This window comes from Drosophila nasuta, chromosome 4, assembly GCF_023558535.2.
Source record: "Drosophila nasuta strain 15112-1781.00 chromosome 4, ASM2355853v1, whole genome shotgun sequence".
In the NCBI taxonomy this organism is placed as follows: Eukaryota; Metazoa; Arthropoda; class Insecta; order Diptera; family Drosophilidae; genus Drosophila; species Drosophila nasuta.
In genome coordinates this window covers 1,746,048-1,762,860 of record NC_083458.1, presented here as the reverse complement: position 1 = coordinate 1,762,860, position 16,813 = coordinate 1,746,048, and the positions used below count along the sequence as shown (strand labels likewise).

Below are 16,813 nucleotides of genomic sequence, written 5' to 3'. Positions count from 1 at the left end.
TAAAGGTTAAGAGCTGTTTTCAAGTATTATTTTCAAATCAACTTACAGAACGTAGGCAAGTACTCCGGTGGCCCACATATCAGTATAGAAGCCAACGGGTTCTCTGTTGACAATTTCCGGAGCAGCAAATTCAGCTGTTCCCGTCGTGATTTTTACCATTTCATTTGGATCCAATCGTGTGGCTAATCCGAAATCAATGAGCTTAACACATGTGCTACTACGAGTCTGACACATTATATTCTCAGGCTTAATATCCAAGTGAATAATGTTCTTCTCATGCATGTGCCGGATGCCTTCACATATTTGTCGCATATAGTTGATAACTTCAGCTTCGGTCATCACATAGCCTTCAGCCGTAATGCGCTCAAAGAGTTCACCACCGGATAAACTAGTCAATAAAAAAATATTTGTTAAGTATGTACATAATAATTTTGACTAAATCAGTCAAATTTTCAGGAATCATAATTACTATTGTTATTATTGTATACACCAAAATTCGATCTAGCTTTGAAATTAAGCTTGTTATGCAAAATTTTAAAACAAACTTGATCTGCGTGCAAACATTTGTATAATTATATATTAATTGTATATATATTTTCGAATTATGATATATATGATTTTGGATCTAAAAAAATATACAGCAAATTAATATTCGGAAGAAATACTAAAGCATCCCTAAGGCTTGGTACACACGATGAAAAAAACAAGTAAGAAAGTTACAGTCGAGTGTGCTCGACTGTGAGATACCCGCTACCCATTTTTAATAAAGGCAAAATATTGCGGTATCATTTTCAAAATATACCGAAAATACTAAGAAATACTAAAAATATACCAAATGGTATGTTTGGTATATCGATATAGTACACCATTCAAAATATACCATAAACGGCACAATGTGCCAGATTGTCGGCCAAAGCAACTCAGACCCCTAGTAAGTAGGCGTTTTTGCCCATACAAAAGTATTTCTTTAATAACTTCCACAATTTTTATCTGATCGCAACCAAATTTCAGGAATCATAACTACTACAGTAATTATTGTATATACCAAAATTCGTAGCTCTAGCTTTAAAATTACACTTGTTATTCGATTTTTTTATTTGCGGAGGCGGAAGTGAAACAAACTTAATCTGCGTGCAAACATAACAAATGCTGTCGAAATTATAGCTCTATCTCTTATAGTCTCTGAGATCTAGGTGTTCATACGGACGGACGGACAGACGGACATGGCTATATCGTCTCGGCTGTTGACGCTGATCAAGAATATATATACTTTATAGGGTCGGAGATGCCTCCTTCTACCTGTTACATACATTTCCTGCCGGCACAAAGTTATAATACCCTTCTACCCTATGGGTAGCGGGTATAAAAAAATGCAGCAAGTTGATTGCTGTAATCAAATTTGAAGAAGAACTTGCAAAACAAAAACAAATTGCAAATTATTTTTCAACTTGCCGCAAATTGTTTGCATCGTGTGTGAGATGCTTAAGACTACTAGATATATATAATTGGTATATCGCTATAAACTATATAAAAGTATCAAAAATATACCAAGAATCAAAAATATGAAGTCTTTATGGGGTCAAACATGGTACCTTCTGATTGTTGTTAATATTTATAACTATGTGTTATAACTTTGTCCCAGCAGGAATTGTATTTAACATGAGGGATATTTATTGTTAATTTTACCATAATATAATTTTACCATAATATCTATTATGCGGAGTCGATCGAAACAATTTTTTAAGATATTTTCTACTTACAATTCCAGAATGAGTACCATTTCATCATCATCTTCGAAAGCGTCATGTAAGTTGATAAGTTTTTGATGATGCAGCTGATTCATAATATCAATCTCTCGGCGAATCAACTCTTTTTTCGACGGAATGCGATACAGGTATGAATTTTGCTGCAAAAATATTGCCAGTGCTGCGCTCACGGCATCGATGGACAACACCAAACGCTCCAGTTCCGATTTCCTCTAGAATATCGTATTTATCATAAACACTAGTTTGTGATATTTCCACGGGCTGTGGAACAAACTTTGAATAAATATCGAATACATAAGAATCGTAATCCTTAATAGGTCCATCGGCCTTGCCACGAATTCTCTTGCCATTCGCATCCAACTCCCATTTGCGTTCTGTTGGCTTCTTCTTAGTTGCATCTTTCGTTTTGATCAAAGTGCTTATTTCCGATGAATCCGAACGTCCATAAACGTTATCGGCAAAAATACGAAAATCATACTCCTTGCCTGGGCTTAAGCCACTGACAGCCATTGAAGTAAAGCGTGTGTTACCCACACGTATCCACGAAGACAATGGATGCTCGCGGCGTTCTACCAGGTAGTTTGTAATGTCGCTACCGCCATCCCAAACAGGTTGTTTCCAACTTAGAGACAGCGAATCAGTCCCGATACTTTCCACCAACGGGAAACGTGGCGGATCTGGCCTATCACTGATTTGCACTTGGATGTTGGCGACATCGACGCCAAGTTCATTCTCAGCTGTAATTCGATATGGCCCTGAATCGAGGCGAGAGCCGTCGCGTATTGTCAGCACAGCGTGACGATCCTTCACTTCAACATTGTAGTGACCGCCAGATTCGATACATTCTCCTTCCCGAACCCAATGTATGCGAGGCTTGGGAAAACCGGTGAAAGGTATTTTGATAACAACATTTTCACCCTTATCGAAGTAGGCAGTATCTCTAAATCTTGGTGGCACATTTAGTTTAGGGGCAGCTTGAAATACAGATAATTCGTTAGAAATTTATTACACCATCAGTAGAAAAAAAAAATAACAAAAATTAAAAAAAAAAAATATTAAATACCGAGAATTTTAAATCATAATTTTTAAAATGTCTATATTTTCATGTAGCTTTTTCTATGAATAAATATGTATGTATTTAATCTTTAAGCATGAAAATAAATTTTAAGCAAATTGTTGTGTATGTCTACGAAAAGCTTCGATAAAAATAGAAAATAATAATTTACTACTAAATAGATCTTTTGTAATTTATGTTTTTCATAATAGTAAGAAGAGGAAGATTCATTAATACTGTACACAAAAATAAATTAATACTACTAATTGAAACTATTGTTGCACTTTTTAAGTTTTCTACTGGGGACACATCATAAGAACCAATCATATTTTTGGGATTTCGATTTCATTGAATTCTTTTAGACAATCGCATTTCGAGCCAAGACACTCAGGGCAGGGGTCTATTCACTTCACTATTTGTTTACAAAATAGTAATGGAGTTCAAGTCAAAGTGGCGTGTGTGTGGCAAGAGCATATATATTTGGTATTTTTGTACCATTTTTAATGCGCGATTCGAGATAGCTAAAATGTTTACTTACTCATAATTGCGAGTGCAGCACGTGTGGACTTGGCACCAGCTTTGTTAACAGCACGGCAAACATATTCGTCGGCATCTTCACCAAAAATATCGTTAATATTGAGGAAATGACTGTCCCCTTCTGAATAGATGCGATATCGAGCTCCATTTGTTATTTCCCTGGCGCCCTTAAACCAGGATATAGTTGGTCTAGGTACACCAGTTATGGTGCACGTGAACTGCGCATTGTGATTTTGAATGCAATGTGCATCGCGCAGTGGTTTCTCAATAATGGGTGGCGTTGCCGCCTTTGGATCGATAATTTTAACGGTCTGCGATGCAGATGATTCCTTTGAAAGCCCGGCAATATTTTGCGCTATAACTCGGAATTCATACTGACGACTCTCAATTAGATTGTGGCAGTTAATTTGATTGGGTAGACATATGATTGGATTAACTCGTTGCCAAGTATCGCTGCCAATTTCGCGTTTGTCAATCCAATAGCCTTGGATATGGGCACCGCCATCGAATTCGGGCTTGGTCCATTCCAAGTGAACAAAGTCTCCGCCGATTTCGGTAATTTGTGGAATGCCGGGCGGTGAAGGTGGATCAACTGGAGCCTTGGCGCGTATCGGATTTAAGCCTTCCAATGGCAAACCCATACCATTCTCGTTAACAGCCATCACTCGGAATATATATTCTTGATTCTCGAGCAGACCTTGCACATTGAACGACAAATCCTTGCATGAGCTCGATACTGTAATCCAATGAGGTGAAGTAAGATCCTTGCGTTCCACCACATAGTGAGTAATTTTTAGTCCGCCATCATAACTAGGTGGACGCCAAGCCAATGTACAAGAGTGCTTATTAATGTGAGATATTCCCAAAGGACCAGTTGGTATTGAAGGAAGACCAGTAATAAAAACATTAAAATTCGCGTTTGCATTGCCAGAATCATTAGATAATTCAATTTGATATTGACCTGCATCGTTTTTCACAATATCCCTGATACAAATGGCAATATAATCATCGAAGATGTTAAGTCTAAAATGTGAATTATCGCCTGAATCAATTATGGGCTCATTATTGCACGTTAGTCTCACTGACATCGGCTGATCTCCAGAATAATAAACTTTAAATTTGTTATTATCGCCCTCTGGTAAATACAGTTCATTGGGACATCTATTGATAATAGGTGGCGAGCCCACTTTTAGATAACCAGAGGTATGTACAAATCCTAAAGAATTGATGGCTTCACAAGTGTAATCCCCATCATCATTAGCTTGTACATTAGATAAGTGTAATCTAAATACGCCATCCTTGCTATCGCTTGAGATATGTCCTCCGCCCATTTGGATTTCTTTGCCATTGCGTAGCCAACGGGCAGTAGGTATTGGTTTACCCGATGCTGCGCATTCCAAAGTAAAATCTTTACCGCAAGGTGCGACTCGGTTTTGTAAGCGTTTAATCCAATCAGGTTTCTCGCCGCCCAAAATTTCGCACACCTTAATGGGCATGGTGCATAAACTGGGTTCAGAACGACCAGCTGCATTAACAGCAAATACGCGGAACTCATAATCGCCCATTTCGATAAGATTAATGACTGTAAATTCGGTATCTAGCACATTATAATCATTACACTTAACCCAAACTGCACCACCAATATCTCGTCTCTCGATTATGTAACCGGTGATGCGAGATCCTCCATCATTTATTGGTTTTTCCCACTTCAAATCGACATAATTTTTGCCAACTTTCGTCACTTGTGGAGTCCCTGGTGCCGCAGGCACATTAAATTTACCCTTAAGTTTGAATCTCATTGATGGTTGCGACGGTTTGCTAAGACCAGCGACGTTTCTTGCCTTGATACGGAATTCATATTCATTGCCATTGATCAAATTATATAGTTGATATTTGGTATCCTTGATGAGGAACTCATAAGTATTCCATGAAGAGTCGTTCACAACATCTCTGTATTCAATTTGATAGCCTTGAATACGAGAGCCACCATCACTTGTTGGACGTGTCCAGATCAAAGTCACATTGCCTGAGTCCCAGTCTATGACTTTGGGTTGTCCAGGTTCATCAGGCACAGTAAATTGATGTTTGGCTGTTATCGGCTCGGACAAATCCAGTGGATCAGACAGGCCATATTGATTCTCAGCACGCACTCGGAAATTGTATTTATGATTGGGTTCCAGGCCCATTAGATCGTAGTGCGTGTTACGAACAAAACTACTGACTTTTACCCAAGTGCCACTCGTGTCTAACTTCTCTACAACATAGTTAGTAATGGGCGACCCACCATCATCTAAAGGAGTCTTCCAAGCTAACGTACACGTATCCGGTGTAATATCATAAGCATTTAATGGTCCTTGTGGTGGGCCAGGACGATCTACCACAGTCACATGGCAAGATGCCGTGTCCGAACCCTTAGTATTGCTTAATGTAATTGTATATGAACCAGTTTCCGATCGTTTGGCACTTACATTTCTATATATCGAGCTGTAATCATCTGTTTCAAATTTAACGCGTTCATCCTGAACAACATCAATTCCATTAATACTCCAATTCGGTACAGCCCTTGGATTTGAGTGATATGGCACAGTAATGTGGAATTCTTCTCCAGCAATCACAGTGAGATCCCGTATAGATAAATCGGAAGTGATCTTTGGTGCGTGCGGTGGTCGGCGGCAATAAATTAAATCACTGGATGCGCTATACGGGGATTGTCCAGCAGCATTAACAGCCGCTACACGGAATTCGTACTCTGCATTCTCTATTAAATTGGGCACCTTGCACGTTAAATCCGGACATAGATTATGCATTGCCTTTGTCCATTTCTCTTCACTTAACAAGCGCTTTTCGATTACGTATCCAGTAATCGGAGAACCACCATCATGCTTGGGCTTAGACCAGGCAATAGTAATGCTATCCTCGCTAGAATCAATGCCTCGGGGAATACCAGGTGCATTTGGTACATCAAATGGATGGCGAGCACGTATTGGTTCTGTTGTAATTGCTGCTTCCGATGTACCATATTTATTCTCAGCAAACACGCGGAATTCATACTCTTTATTAATTACAAGATTGCGAATTCGTACAAAAGGCACGGTGCAATAACTGCTCACCTTAGACCAAGTGGAGGAACGAGCCTCTTTCTTTTCTATTATATAATTTTGCACTGGTGAACCACCATCATCTTTCGGAGGATTCCAATAAAGGGTTAAGGAGTCCCCAGCAAATTCATCAGCACGCAAATTATGTGGTGGGCCCGGTCTATCCAAAACTTTCACATTTATTGTGGCCGTATCGAACCCTGAAGGATTCTTCAGCTGTAAACGGTATTGGCCTGAATCGGAGCGTTTGGAATTCTTGACAACAAATGAAGCCGCATCATCTGTTAAACGTTGATGCACACGATGATCTAGCACATCATCAATTACAGTATCATTTGAGTACCAGAAAGCATTTGGTTTCGGGAATGCCACATATGGCACATGAATGCTAAAATCATCGCCGGCCCTACAAGTAATGTCGCGTACACCACCCAAATCCATGCATGGTTTATTAGGTTGCTCCATGATTGTGATAGGCTGCGATGGTTTTGAGGGTTCCGAGCGACCAACATCATTTTCAGCAATAATTCGGAATGAATATTCTTCGCCTTCTTTCAAATTAGGAACAGTAAAAACATTTGCATTGATTGGTAATTCATTAACGGGACGCCATTCTTTGGAGTTCTTTGGACGCACTTCAACGTGATAGCCCTTGACTTTCGACTTGCCATCATTACGTGGAGGGCGCCATGAAAGTGTAACGCTGTCTTTTGTGATGCGATCGGCTTTTGGTGGTTCTGGAGCATCAGGACGATAGCGTTGTAGCTCCGCTGTCACTGGTTCTGATGGCTTCGATGGTTTTCCTGGGCCAGCATCATTTACGGCTGTCACACGGAACTCGTAGCGACAACCATCACGTAGATCGGGCACGGTATAGCTGGTATTTGGTGTAGGATAATTATTGCATTTGAGCCACTCACCGCCTCGCTCTCGCCGCTCAACAATGTAACCTGAAATCGGTTTTCCTCCACAATAATCTGGAGGATGCCATTCCAATGAAGCTGAGTTCGGAGTGTATGCAACAATTTGGGGTTGTGATGGCTCACCAGGCGGATCAAATGGTGATTTGGCCACAACTGGCTTACCTTCCAATGCGTCGGAGATACCATGAATATTCTCAGCACGTACGCGGAACACATATTTCTTGCCTTCTATGAGTCCCTTGCAACAATAATTGGTTTTGGGGCAATATCCCGGCACGGGTTTCCAATTGCCAACACCAAACTCACTGAACTCAATAATATAGCCAGTTATATCGCTACCACCATTATCTTTGGGAGGATTCCATTGTAGTGAGATATGATCAGGAGCAGTTTCCGTGTAGTTAAGTGGTCCCACAGGAGGCGATGGTTTGTCCACAACAATAATTTCAATATCAGCTGAATCCTGACCAAATTCATTTTTGGCACTCAATTTATAAATTCCAGCATCTTCTCGAGCAGAATCATCTATACGGAAAATAGTTCTTTCTGAATTTGTATCGCAAGAGATTTTCTTTGACTCCGACAATTTTAGATCACCACGCATCCATTCAATTGACGGCGTTGGTGCTCCAGAAATGGGTATGTTGATATTTACTGGTTCGCCAGCGCGTACCTTAACACGTCTGCCAACCAAGCCATCCAAATAAAGTTTTGGCTTCTCGCGCATAGGGCGGGCCGTAAGTGTTGCTGATGGCTCAGAAGGTTTGCTATTGCCGGCTGCATTGACTGCCGATATGCGATACTGATATTGATGATTTGGTGTTATGCGATTATCGGTATATTCGGTGGTTGGCACTGGTTCACCATTGATCTTTAACCAACGGCCCGTACTGACCTCACGTCGTTCAATGACGTAACCTAATATCGGCGAGCCACCATTGCTAATCGGTTGCTTCCATTTAATAGCGATATGATCCTTGTCACTGTCAATTAAATCAGGTTTACCCGGTGCTCCTGGTACAGTGTATTGATTTTTAGCAATCACAGGCTGCTCGGATGTTAAGGGATCAGATCGACCCTGCAGATTTTCAGCCATAACTCTAAACTCGTATTTAGTTCCCTCGAGCAAACGAGGAACAATCGCATGATTGTACTTTGCGTTCACATAATTCACAGCTGGAACCCAGCCTCCACCATGCGTTAAATCGCGTTTTTCAATAACGTATGCCGAAATTTCGGAGCCGCCATTGTCTTTGGGTGGCTTCCATGATACTGTGACGGAATTTGAAGTGATTTCTTCATACACCAACGGACCTTCTGGTGGTCCGGGTCGATCGAGTACAATCAATTCAAAGCTTCCCTCATCAATGCCTGAATCATTCCGCAAAAGTAAATGATAGATACCGGAATCTGAACGTTGACAATTTACAGTGTGCACAACAGTATGGTGTCCAATTGCAGTAATTGTCGAACGCTCATTTGATTTTAATTGATTACATTTATGCGTCCAAATAGCTTCAGGAGCAGGCTCGCCAATAAAATCAATATCCACGTGAAAAATAAGTCCAGCTTTAATGCGGACCTCGTTAAGGGGCGTGATGATCTTTGGCGCCAAATAACGAGGCTTGGCCATGATGGGATCTGTTGGCTCTGACGGCTCAGACTGCCCAGCCTGATTAACGGCAATCACTCTAAATTCGTATTCTTGTCCCTCAACAAGTTCGGGAACTGTGGCGTTTGTTTTGTTTCCAGGGACATGTAAAACATTCGCCCAGTAAGGGCTACCCTTTTGCTTCTTTTGAACGATGTATTCAGAGAGTGGGGCACCGCCATCAGATTTCGGTGGTGTCCATTGTAGGTCGACATGATCGCGATCCCAATCGGTAACAAGTGGCTTTCCAGGAGCGTCTGGTTCATCAAATTCGTTTTTAGCTATAATGCTCTTGGCGAGCTCCAATGGTTCCGATTCTCCAATAGCATTGACCGCTTTCACGCGGAATAAATATTCCTTGTTGTGGATCAGACGTATGACATCATGAACAGGATGAGTGCTCATACCGGCATCGGACCAAGTGCCGCGGGACAGATCCATCTTTTCGATTATGTAATGTAGTATAGGAGACCCGCCATCATCGTCTGGTACATGCCAGGCCAAGTGGCAGCCATCCCGAGAAACTTTCGATATATCAAGAGGACCCTTTGGAGGAGATGGGCGATCTAGTACAGTAGCATGAGCCGATGCATCAAACGAACCATGTTCATTTTTCAATATCAAAGTATATCGTCCCTCATCGCTGCGACGTGCCGATGATATCTCAAAAGTCAGTTCATTTTGGAAGAGATTTGATTTACCGAGCACTTCCTTGCCATTAAAAAGCCATTTAATGCTCGGCCTAGGTGATGCTTCAATGGGAAGAGTCCAACCCAAGCGTTTTCCAGCGTGCACGGTAATGTCATTTAATAGAGATGCATCGAAATATGGCGCGAGGAAGCGTGGCTTACAAATCACAGTGCCAGACGGATCTGAGGGATCGCTTGAACCGCCACGATTTACTGCAATGACACGGAATTCATACTCACCTCCCTCAGTCAAGTCAGGGATGTGAGCTTTGAGTTCATTACCTAACACAACCAAAGCATTTTCCCATTGTCCAAACTTTGGACGCTTTTCAATAATATAAGAAGTGATTGGCGCGCCTCCATCACGTTTTGGCGTTGCCCACTCTAAATCAACAAAGGTCTTGCCCCAATCCACAGCCTGAGGCTGTCCTGGTTTATCAGGACGCGTGAATGGGTCTTTGGCTGTAATGGCTTGTGATGTTGTCAGTGGATGTGATTGGCCCAATTTGTTGACAGCCCGTACTCTAAAATTGTAATCATGATTTTCGATAAGATTCTCGGCACGTAACTCGTTGCCAGAACATTCGCCGACTGGAACCCAACGCATCGCATCATTATCCATTTTTTCTACAATATAATGAGTGATCTCTGAGCCACCATCATCTTTGGGTGGTCGCCATCGTAATACGATAGAGTTCTTCGTAGCGTCATCGCCACGTAGAGGTCCTTCTGGTACGCTGGGAACATCCAGAACCGTCACTTTAACCGAATGCTTATCCACACCGTTATGGTTGCGCGCCAGTAGCGTGTATGTTCCCGTATCAATCCGTTTGGCGTCAAGAATGCGTAATTTTGTACGATCATCAAAAATTGAAATTTTCACGCGATCCGTATTAATGACAATATTATCGTCATGCGACCAGTCCTTGCTTGGTATTGGCTCTCCACTGACCGGTACATCGAATTCAACAACATTGCCAGCTCGTACCTTAATATCTGCCATAAAACTCCTATCGATTTTCGGGGGCAAATTTTTCGCGCGTGCCAAATGAGGCGCTGTTGGATCACTTGGCGTACTTGCCCCAGCTTTGTTTACAGCTCGCACACGGAATTCATATTTAACGCCCTCAATTAATTCAGGTACATGACCGCTGGTAACATCGCCTTCAATCTCTGCGCATGTTTCCCAATCCGGTGCATATTTATCACGCTTCTCAATAATATAACCACTAATTGGGGAGCCGCCATCGCTGTTTGGCCTCTCCCACTCCAAATCAACAAAGTTTTTATCAAAATCTTTAATTGAAGGGGTGCCTGGTTTAGTTGGTTCATCGTAAGGATTCTTAGCTTCAGTTGAATGGGGTGTAGTTAGTGGATCTGATGTGCCTTGACGGTTCTTAGCACGCACTCTAAACTTATATTTGTGTCCTGGTATCAAGTCTTTAACGTCCAGATTTGTCTTAGGTCCATCTGTTTCTCCAGCCGGCACCCAACGTCCAGTTGCTTCATCGAATTTCTCAACAATGTAACTGTCAATGGGCTGACCTCCGTCATCGTCGGGTGGACTCCATTTCAAAGTGCAACCATTGGCATGTACATTTTCCACCTTAAGCGGTCCATTGGGTGGCGATGGCTTATCAATAATGATGACCTTAACGTCAGCACTATCCTCACCGTTAATATTCTCTGCATGCACTGTGTATAAACCGGAGTCAGAGCGTGTTGCATTTGTTATCTTAAGTTTAGTATTGTACTCCAAATGAGTGACCTTTGCGTTGTCTTTCGTATAGACTTCCTTCTTTTTTAGTAGCCATTTAGTTTTTGGGACTGGCTCGCCCGAGACCTTGCAATCAAAACCAAACGCTTGACCCGCTTTAATGCGAACCTCAATTAAACTACTGCGGTCAATGACGGGTGGCTTGTTGCGTGATTTGGCGATAATTGGGCCTGTGGTATTCGACGGTTCCCCAGGGCCGGCAGCATTAATAGCGCTGACGCGGAACTCATAGGCTTGACCCTCGATTAAATCGGGTACAGTAGCTTTACATTGATCAGCTGGAACTTCCAATGCTTTCTCCCACTTGCCATACTTATCTTTTTTTTCTACAAGGTAGCCAATTATAGGAGAACCACCATCATTTAACGGCGGAGTCCAGGCTAAATCAATGTGATCCTTATCCCAATCGACAGCACGAAGATTCTCAGGCTTGTCGGGCTCATCAAATGGATTTTTAGCAATAATGGATTCGTCACCAACTAAGGGAGCGGATTCACCCTCGGCATTTACAGCAGATACTCTGAACTTATACTCACTACCAGGTGTTAGACCATTAACATCGGCTTGTGGCTCGGAAGAACGAGCACAAGGTGTCCAATTTCCAGTTTCCGGATCTAACTTATCGATTTGAAAATATTCTATGGGGGTACCACCATCATCATTGGGGCGCTTCCATTTCAAGTGACACCCTTCCTTGTGAATATCCGATATCTGAAGCGGTCCATTGGGTGGAGTTGGTTTATCCGTTATGTTCACGTTAATTAACACACTGTCTTTACCCGAACTATTTGTAGCCGTAACTAAATACTCGCCAGAGTCGGCGCGATGTGTCGGACGTATCACTAATTTTGTAAAATAGTCGGGAGTTTCAATTGTAACGTTTTTACCAGATTGCAGTGGATAATCCGAAAATTTCCAATTTACTTTCGGTGCTGGCTCGCCAATAATATTTGCATCAAATTTGAGAGCAGTTCCCGCTGATATAGTTATATCTCGCAGATTTCTGCGGTCGATTTTAGGAGCCAAATACCGTGGTTTAGCTACAAATGTTTTGCTTGCTTCCGATGGCTCGGATTGTCCGCCCTTGTTAAGCGCAATTACGCGGAATTGATATTCATTGCCTTCAATTAATCCATTGATGGTTGCAACTGGAGTTGCAATGTCTGTCTCGAGTGCTTTTTCCCATAGTGGACTATATTTATCCTTGACTTCAATAATGTACCCGGTTATTGGTGAGCCGCCATCAGTAGCTGGTTCTGTCCACGCCAATTCCACCTTATTTGCAGTCCAATCTGTAGGTTCTGGTGCTCCTGGTTTCGATGGTGTAGCTAAACAGATGACAGTAAATATGATTTTATAGTCTCTAGCATAACAAAATTGGATGTTATTGTCAGAAATCATATATAAGAAAAAAATCTACAATACGTTATTGTTTAGGGAATAGATCTTTTTCAATTTACAAATAATCTTTTTTCAATTGAACGATAGCAAAAATATGTTTTAACAACTAAATCTTGGGAACTTATGGTTTTATATTTTTCAAATTATTTTTTTTTATTACAATAAAACTTCATTGTCATATTATTTTAACTTAAGTTTAACTTTAAATGAAAATACAATACTCACTGAATGGATCTTTAGCGATGATTGAGCCTAAAGTCTCCAATGGCTCAGATTCGCCTTCTTTGTTAACGGCTTTCACACGGAACTTGTACTCTTGACCAGGTATCAATCCATCCACATTAATTTCAGGTATATCGGTCTTACCCACAGGTAACCAAATGCCAGTATCAGGATCGTATTTTTCGACCAAATAACTATCGATTGGTTCGCCGCCGTCATCCTTTGGTTTTTTCCACTTCAGTTTGCAGCCGTCCTTGTGAACGTCAGATACTTCCAAGGGACCTTCAGGTTTACTTGGCTTTGCTGAAATGAACAGTCGATCGTTAGTATTGATTCACATGACAAACCCCGCATACTCCAGTAGCATTCGCGAATTAAATACTTACTTATTATATTTATTTGAAATTCGACTTGGTCTTGCCCATAAAGGTTATGAGCAACAATTTTATAAAGCCCTGTGTCTTTGCGTTCTGGGTTATTGTTTATATATTTCGTATTGTAAGGCACGTTTTCGATGTGGCATACAGATGTGGGACTTATTGTTTTGCCATTTTGAGTCCAACTTATTTCGGGAGCTGGTTCGCCGCTAACGTTAATATCCAAGAATATTGGCTCACCACCTTTCACATTATACGTGCGAATATTGCGGCGATCAATTTTGGGTGCAACTGGGTAAAATTAAAATAAAATTAAATTAATACACACAGGACATTCCATTCAATATGATTATAGGTAATAATAACTTTTAAAACTAAAGGGGTGACTCAAAATTCTACTCTTGAGTACTTAGCTAACGAACAGAATAATTTTAAATTCATAATTCCTTTCTATTCATTCGCTTAAATGTGTTGATGTACAGTTGTTCACATTTTTATTTAGATCTTGTTTCTGTTGATTTGCTTAGGTTGATTCTTGTACAGGTGAAATTTGTAAGTTTTTTATGGTAATGTTTACTTACGTTTTCTAGGTTTTGTGACGACGGATCGACTAGCATCGGATGGTTCTCCCGGGCCAGCCGCATTAACAGCTTTAACTCGAAACTCGTATTCACAGTTTTCGTCCAGGTTTGGCACCGACGCCTTACACTCTTCACCAAATTGCGGTGCAGGTATTTCAGCTCCTTTCAACCATTTATTATTTCCGCCTTTCTCACGTTTTTCAATAACATAAGACGTTATGGGAGAGCCACCATCATTTAATGGTGGTCGCCATACCAAGTCAACGCGATCCTTATCCCAATCAACAGGTTCTGGAGTGCCGGGCTTGCCTGGTTCATCAAATGGATTCTTGGCAATAATTGAATGATCACCGTTAAGTGGCTCCGATTCACCTTCCGTATTGACTGCCAGCACTCGAAATTTGTACTCGTGACCGGGCTCTAAATTATTTAATTCAGCAAATGGCTCTTTAAAGCGACCCGATGGTAGCCAGCGACCAGACTCCAGATCCATTTTTTCAACCACGTAGTGCTCAATGGGCAATCCACCATCGTCCAGAGGTGGATTCCACTTTAGCTTACATCCTTCCGTGTGCACATCTGAGACACGCAATGGACCTTCTGGTGAAGCTGGTTTATCTAAAACAGTTACCTCGAAGGAGGCCTCATCATGGCCCGATTCATTTTCAGCTTTGATGGTGTATTTGCCGGTATGTATTCTCTTGGCATACGGAAGTGATAATTTTGTGCGATGCGCTTCCATATCAATGTTATACGCATCATCTTCGATTCGAGCTTTATTATGGAACCATATCTTGGATGGGACTGGCTCTCCTGAAATTTTAATGTCGTATCGTATATGCTGACCAGCCTTGATAGTAATATCCTTAATATTGGTTCTATCAATTTTCGGTGGTGCAAATCGGTCTTTGGCTATCATTTGATCCGAAGGCTCAGATGGCTTACTCTGGCCCGCCTTGTTGATAGCCTTGACTCTAAACTGATATTTGGTGCCTTCTATCAAATCGTTAACACGGGCCTTGCAAGCAGGAGTATTTGTTTCTAATACTTTTTGCCATTTGCCGGTATTATTATCCTTCTTCTCAACAATATAGCCGGTAATAGGAGTACCACCATCATCTTCTGGCTCCCGCCATTTGAGATCGGCATGATTAGCCGACCAATCAGTAAGTTGTGGCTTACCAGGTGTATTGGCTGCATCGTATGGATTTTTCGCTGTAATTGGCGTATCAGTGGTCAAAGGTTCGGATTCTCCTTCGCTATTGACAGCCTTTACGCGGAAGAAGTATTCTTTGCCTTCGGTTAAACCGGTAATATTGGCTTCGGGCGTTTTTGTTGTCGCAACTGGCACCCAACGACCAGTTTCGGTATCCATACGTTCAACTACATAATGTTCAATGGGTTCTCCACCATCGTCATCTGGCTTTTCCCATTTTAGGTGTACACTTTCAGCCGACACGTCGGATACAGCTAAAGGTCCCTTTGGTTTGCTTGGCTTGCATAATACTTCCAGCTCAATCTCTACCATATCCGTTCCAGAATCATTTTTAGCTGAAACCACATACAAACCTTTATCGGCGCGTCGTACTTTAGGCATTATAAACGTCGTCTTATACTCTTCATTTTCAATTTTAATTTTTTCATTGCTTACAATTTCCTCTCCATTATATGTCCAGGTGATTTTCGCTGGAGGCTCGGCTTTAACTGCAGCCTCCATATGTAACATTTGGCCACTGCGCATGATCTTCTTTTGTAGATTCTTGCGATCAATGTGTGGTTTTAAGAATCGTGGTTTTGCCACCACGGACTTGGAGACATCGCTGGGATCGCTTGGACCAGCTTTGTTTACAGCAACAACGCGGAACTCGTACTCATGTCCTTCCTCAACTCCAGTAACCGTCCCCTTGGTTTTATCACCCGGAACAGTGGCCGCATCCACCCAAGCTCTACCAGACTTATCACGCATTTGTATGATATATTTTTGTATTGGCGCTCCCCCATCATTTTTAGGCGGCGTCCATGCCAAATCAACAAAATCCTTGTCCCAATTCGTAGGCTCTGGGCGTCCCGGTTTGTCGGGTTCATCATATGGATTCTTTGCAATAATCGATTGTTCCATTTCCAAGCTCTCAGATTCACCTTCCTTATTAACAGCCCGCACACGGAATTTGTAAGGCTTACCTTCTTGAAGTCCAGTTACCTTAGCTTCGGGCTCTGAGCTTTTGCCACATGGCAACCATTGTCCCGTATGTGGATCAAGTTTTTCAATTTCATAATAGTCTATCGGAGAGCCACCATCATCATCAGGCTTTTTCCATTTCAGCTTACAGCCGTGCTTCGTTATATCGCTTGCTTCGAGTGGGCCCTTTGGTTTTCCTGGTTTGCCCAACACTGTCACTTCTAATTCTGCAATATCTTCGCCCACTTCATTTGTAGCCTTTATGGTGTATTTGCCACTCTGCGGGCGTTTGGCTCGCATTATGAAGAATTTGGTATTATAATCCACGTTATCAATCTTAATACCCTCTTCCTCGGTGACAACGGGCAAACTATTAAATAGCCACTCAACCGTTGGAGCTGGCTCACCTTTCACATTAACATCCAAGCTAATTGACAATCCTGCTTTGACAGTTATAGGCTTCAAATTCGTTCTGTCAATATGGGGTTTCACTGCAAACAAAATATAATTTGTAATTTGTTTTTATTTTGAATAAGTGAATGTTTTTTAAGTTTATTA

At 41.6% G+C, this 16,813-nt stretch overlaps 1 protein-coding gene across 1 annotated transcript in view; it reads right to left on the bottom strand.

The window, feature by feature from the left end:
- The window catches only part of LOC132794932 (twitchin), a 63,314-nt gene that overhangs the window by 7,489 nt on the left and 39,012 nt on the right, over positions 1-16,813 (bottom strand). The window contains 7 exon segments of the mRNA XM_060805251.1: positions 47-388; positions 1,761-1,873; positions 1,875-2,740; positions 3,359-12,823; positions 13,122-13,421; positions 13,505-13,786; positions 14,077-16,746. Of these exon segments, the coding sequence (XP_060661234.1) occupies positions 47-388; positions 1,761-1,873; positions 1,875-2,740; positions 3,359-12,823; positions 13,122-13,421; positions 13,505-13,786; positions 14,077-16,746 (14,038 nt within the window).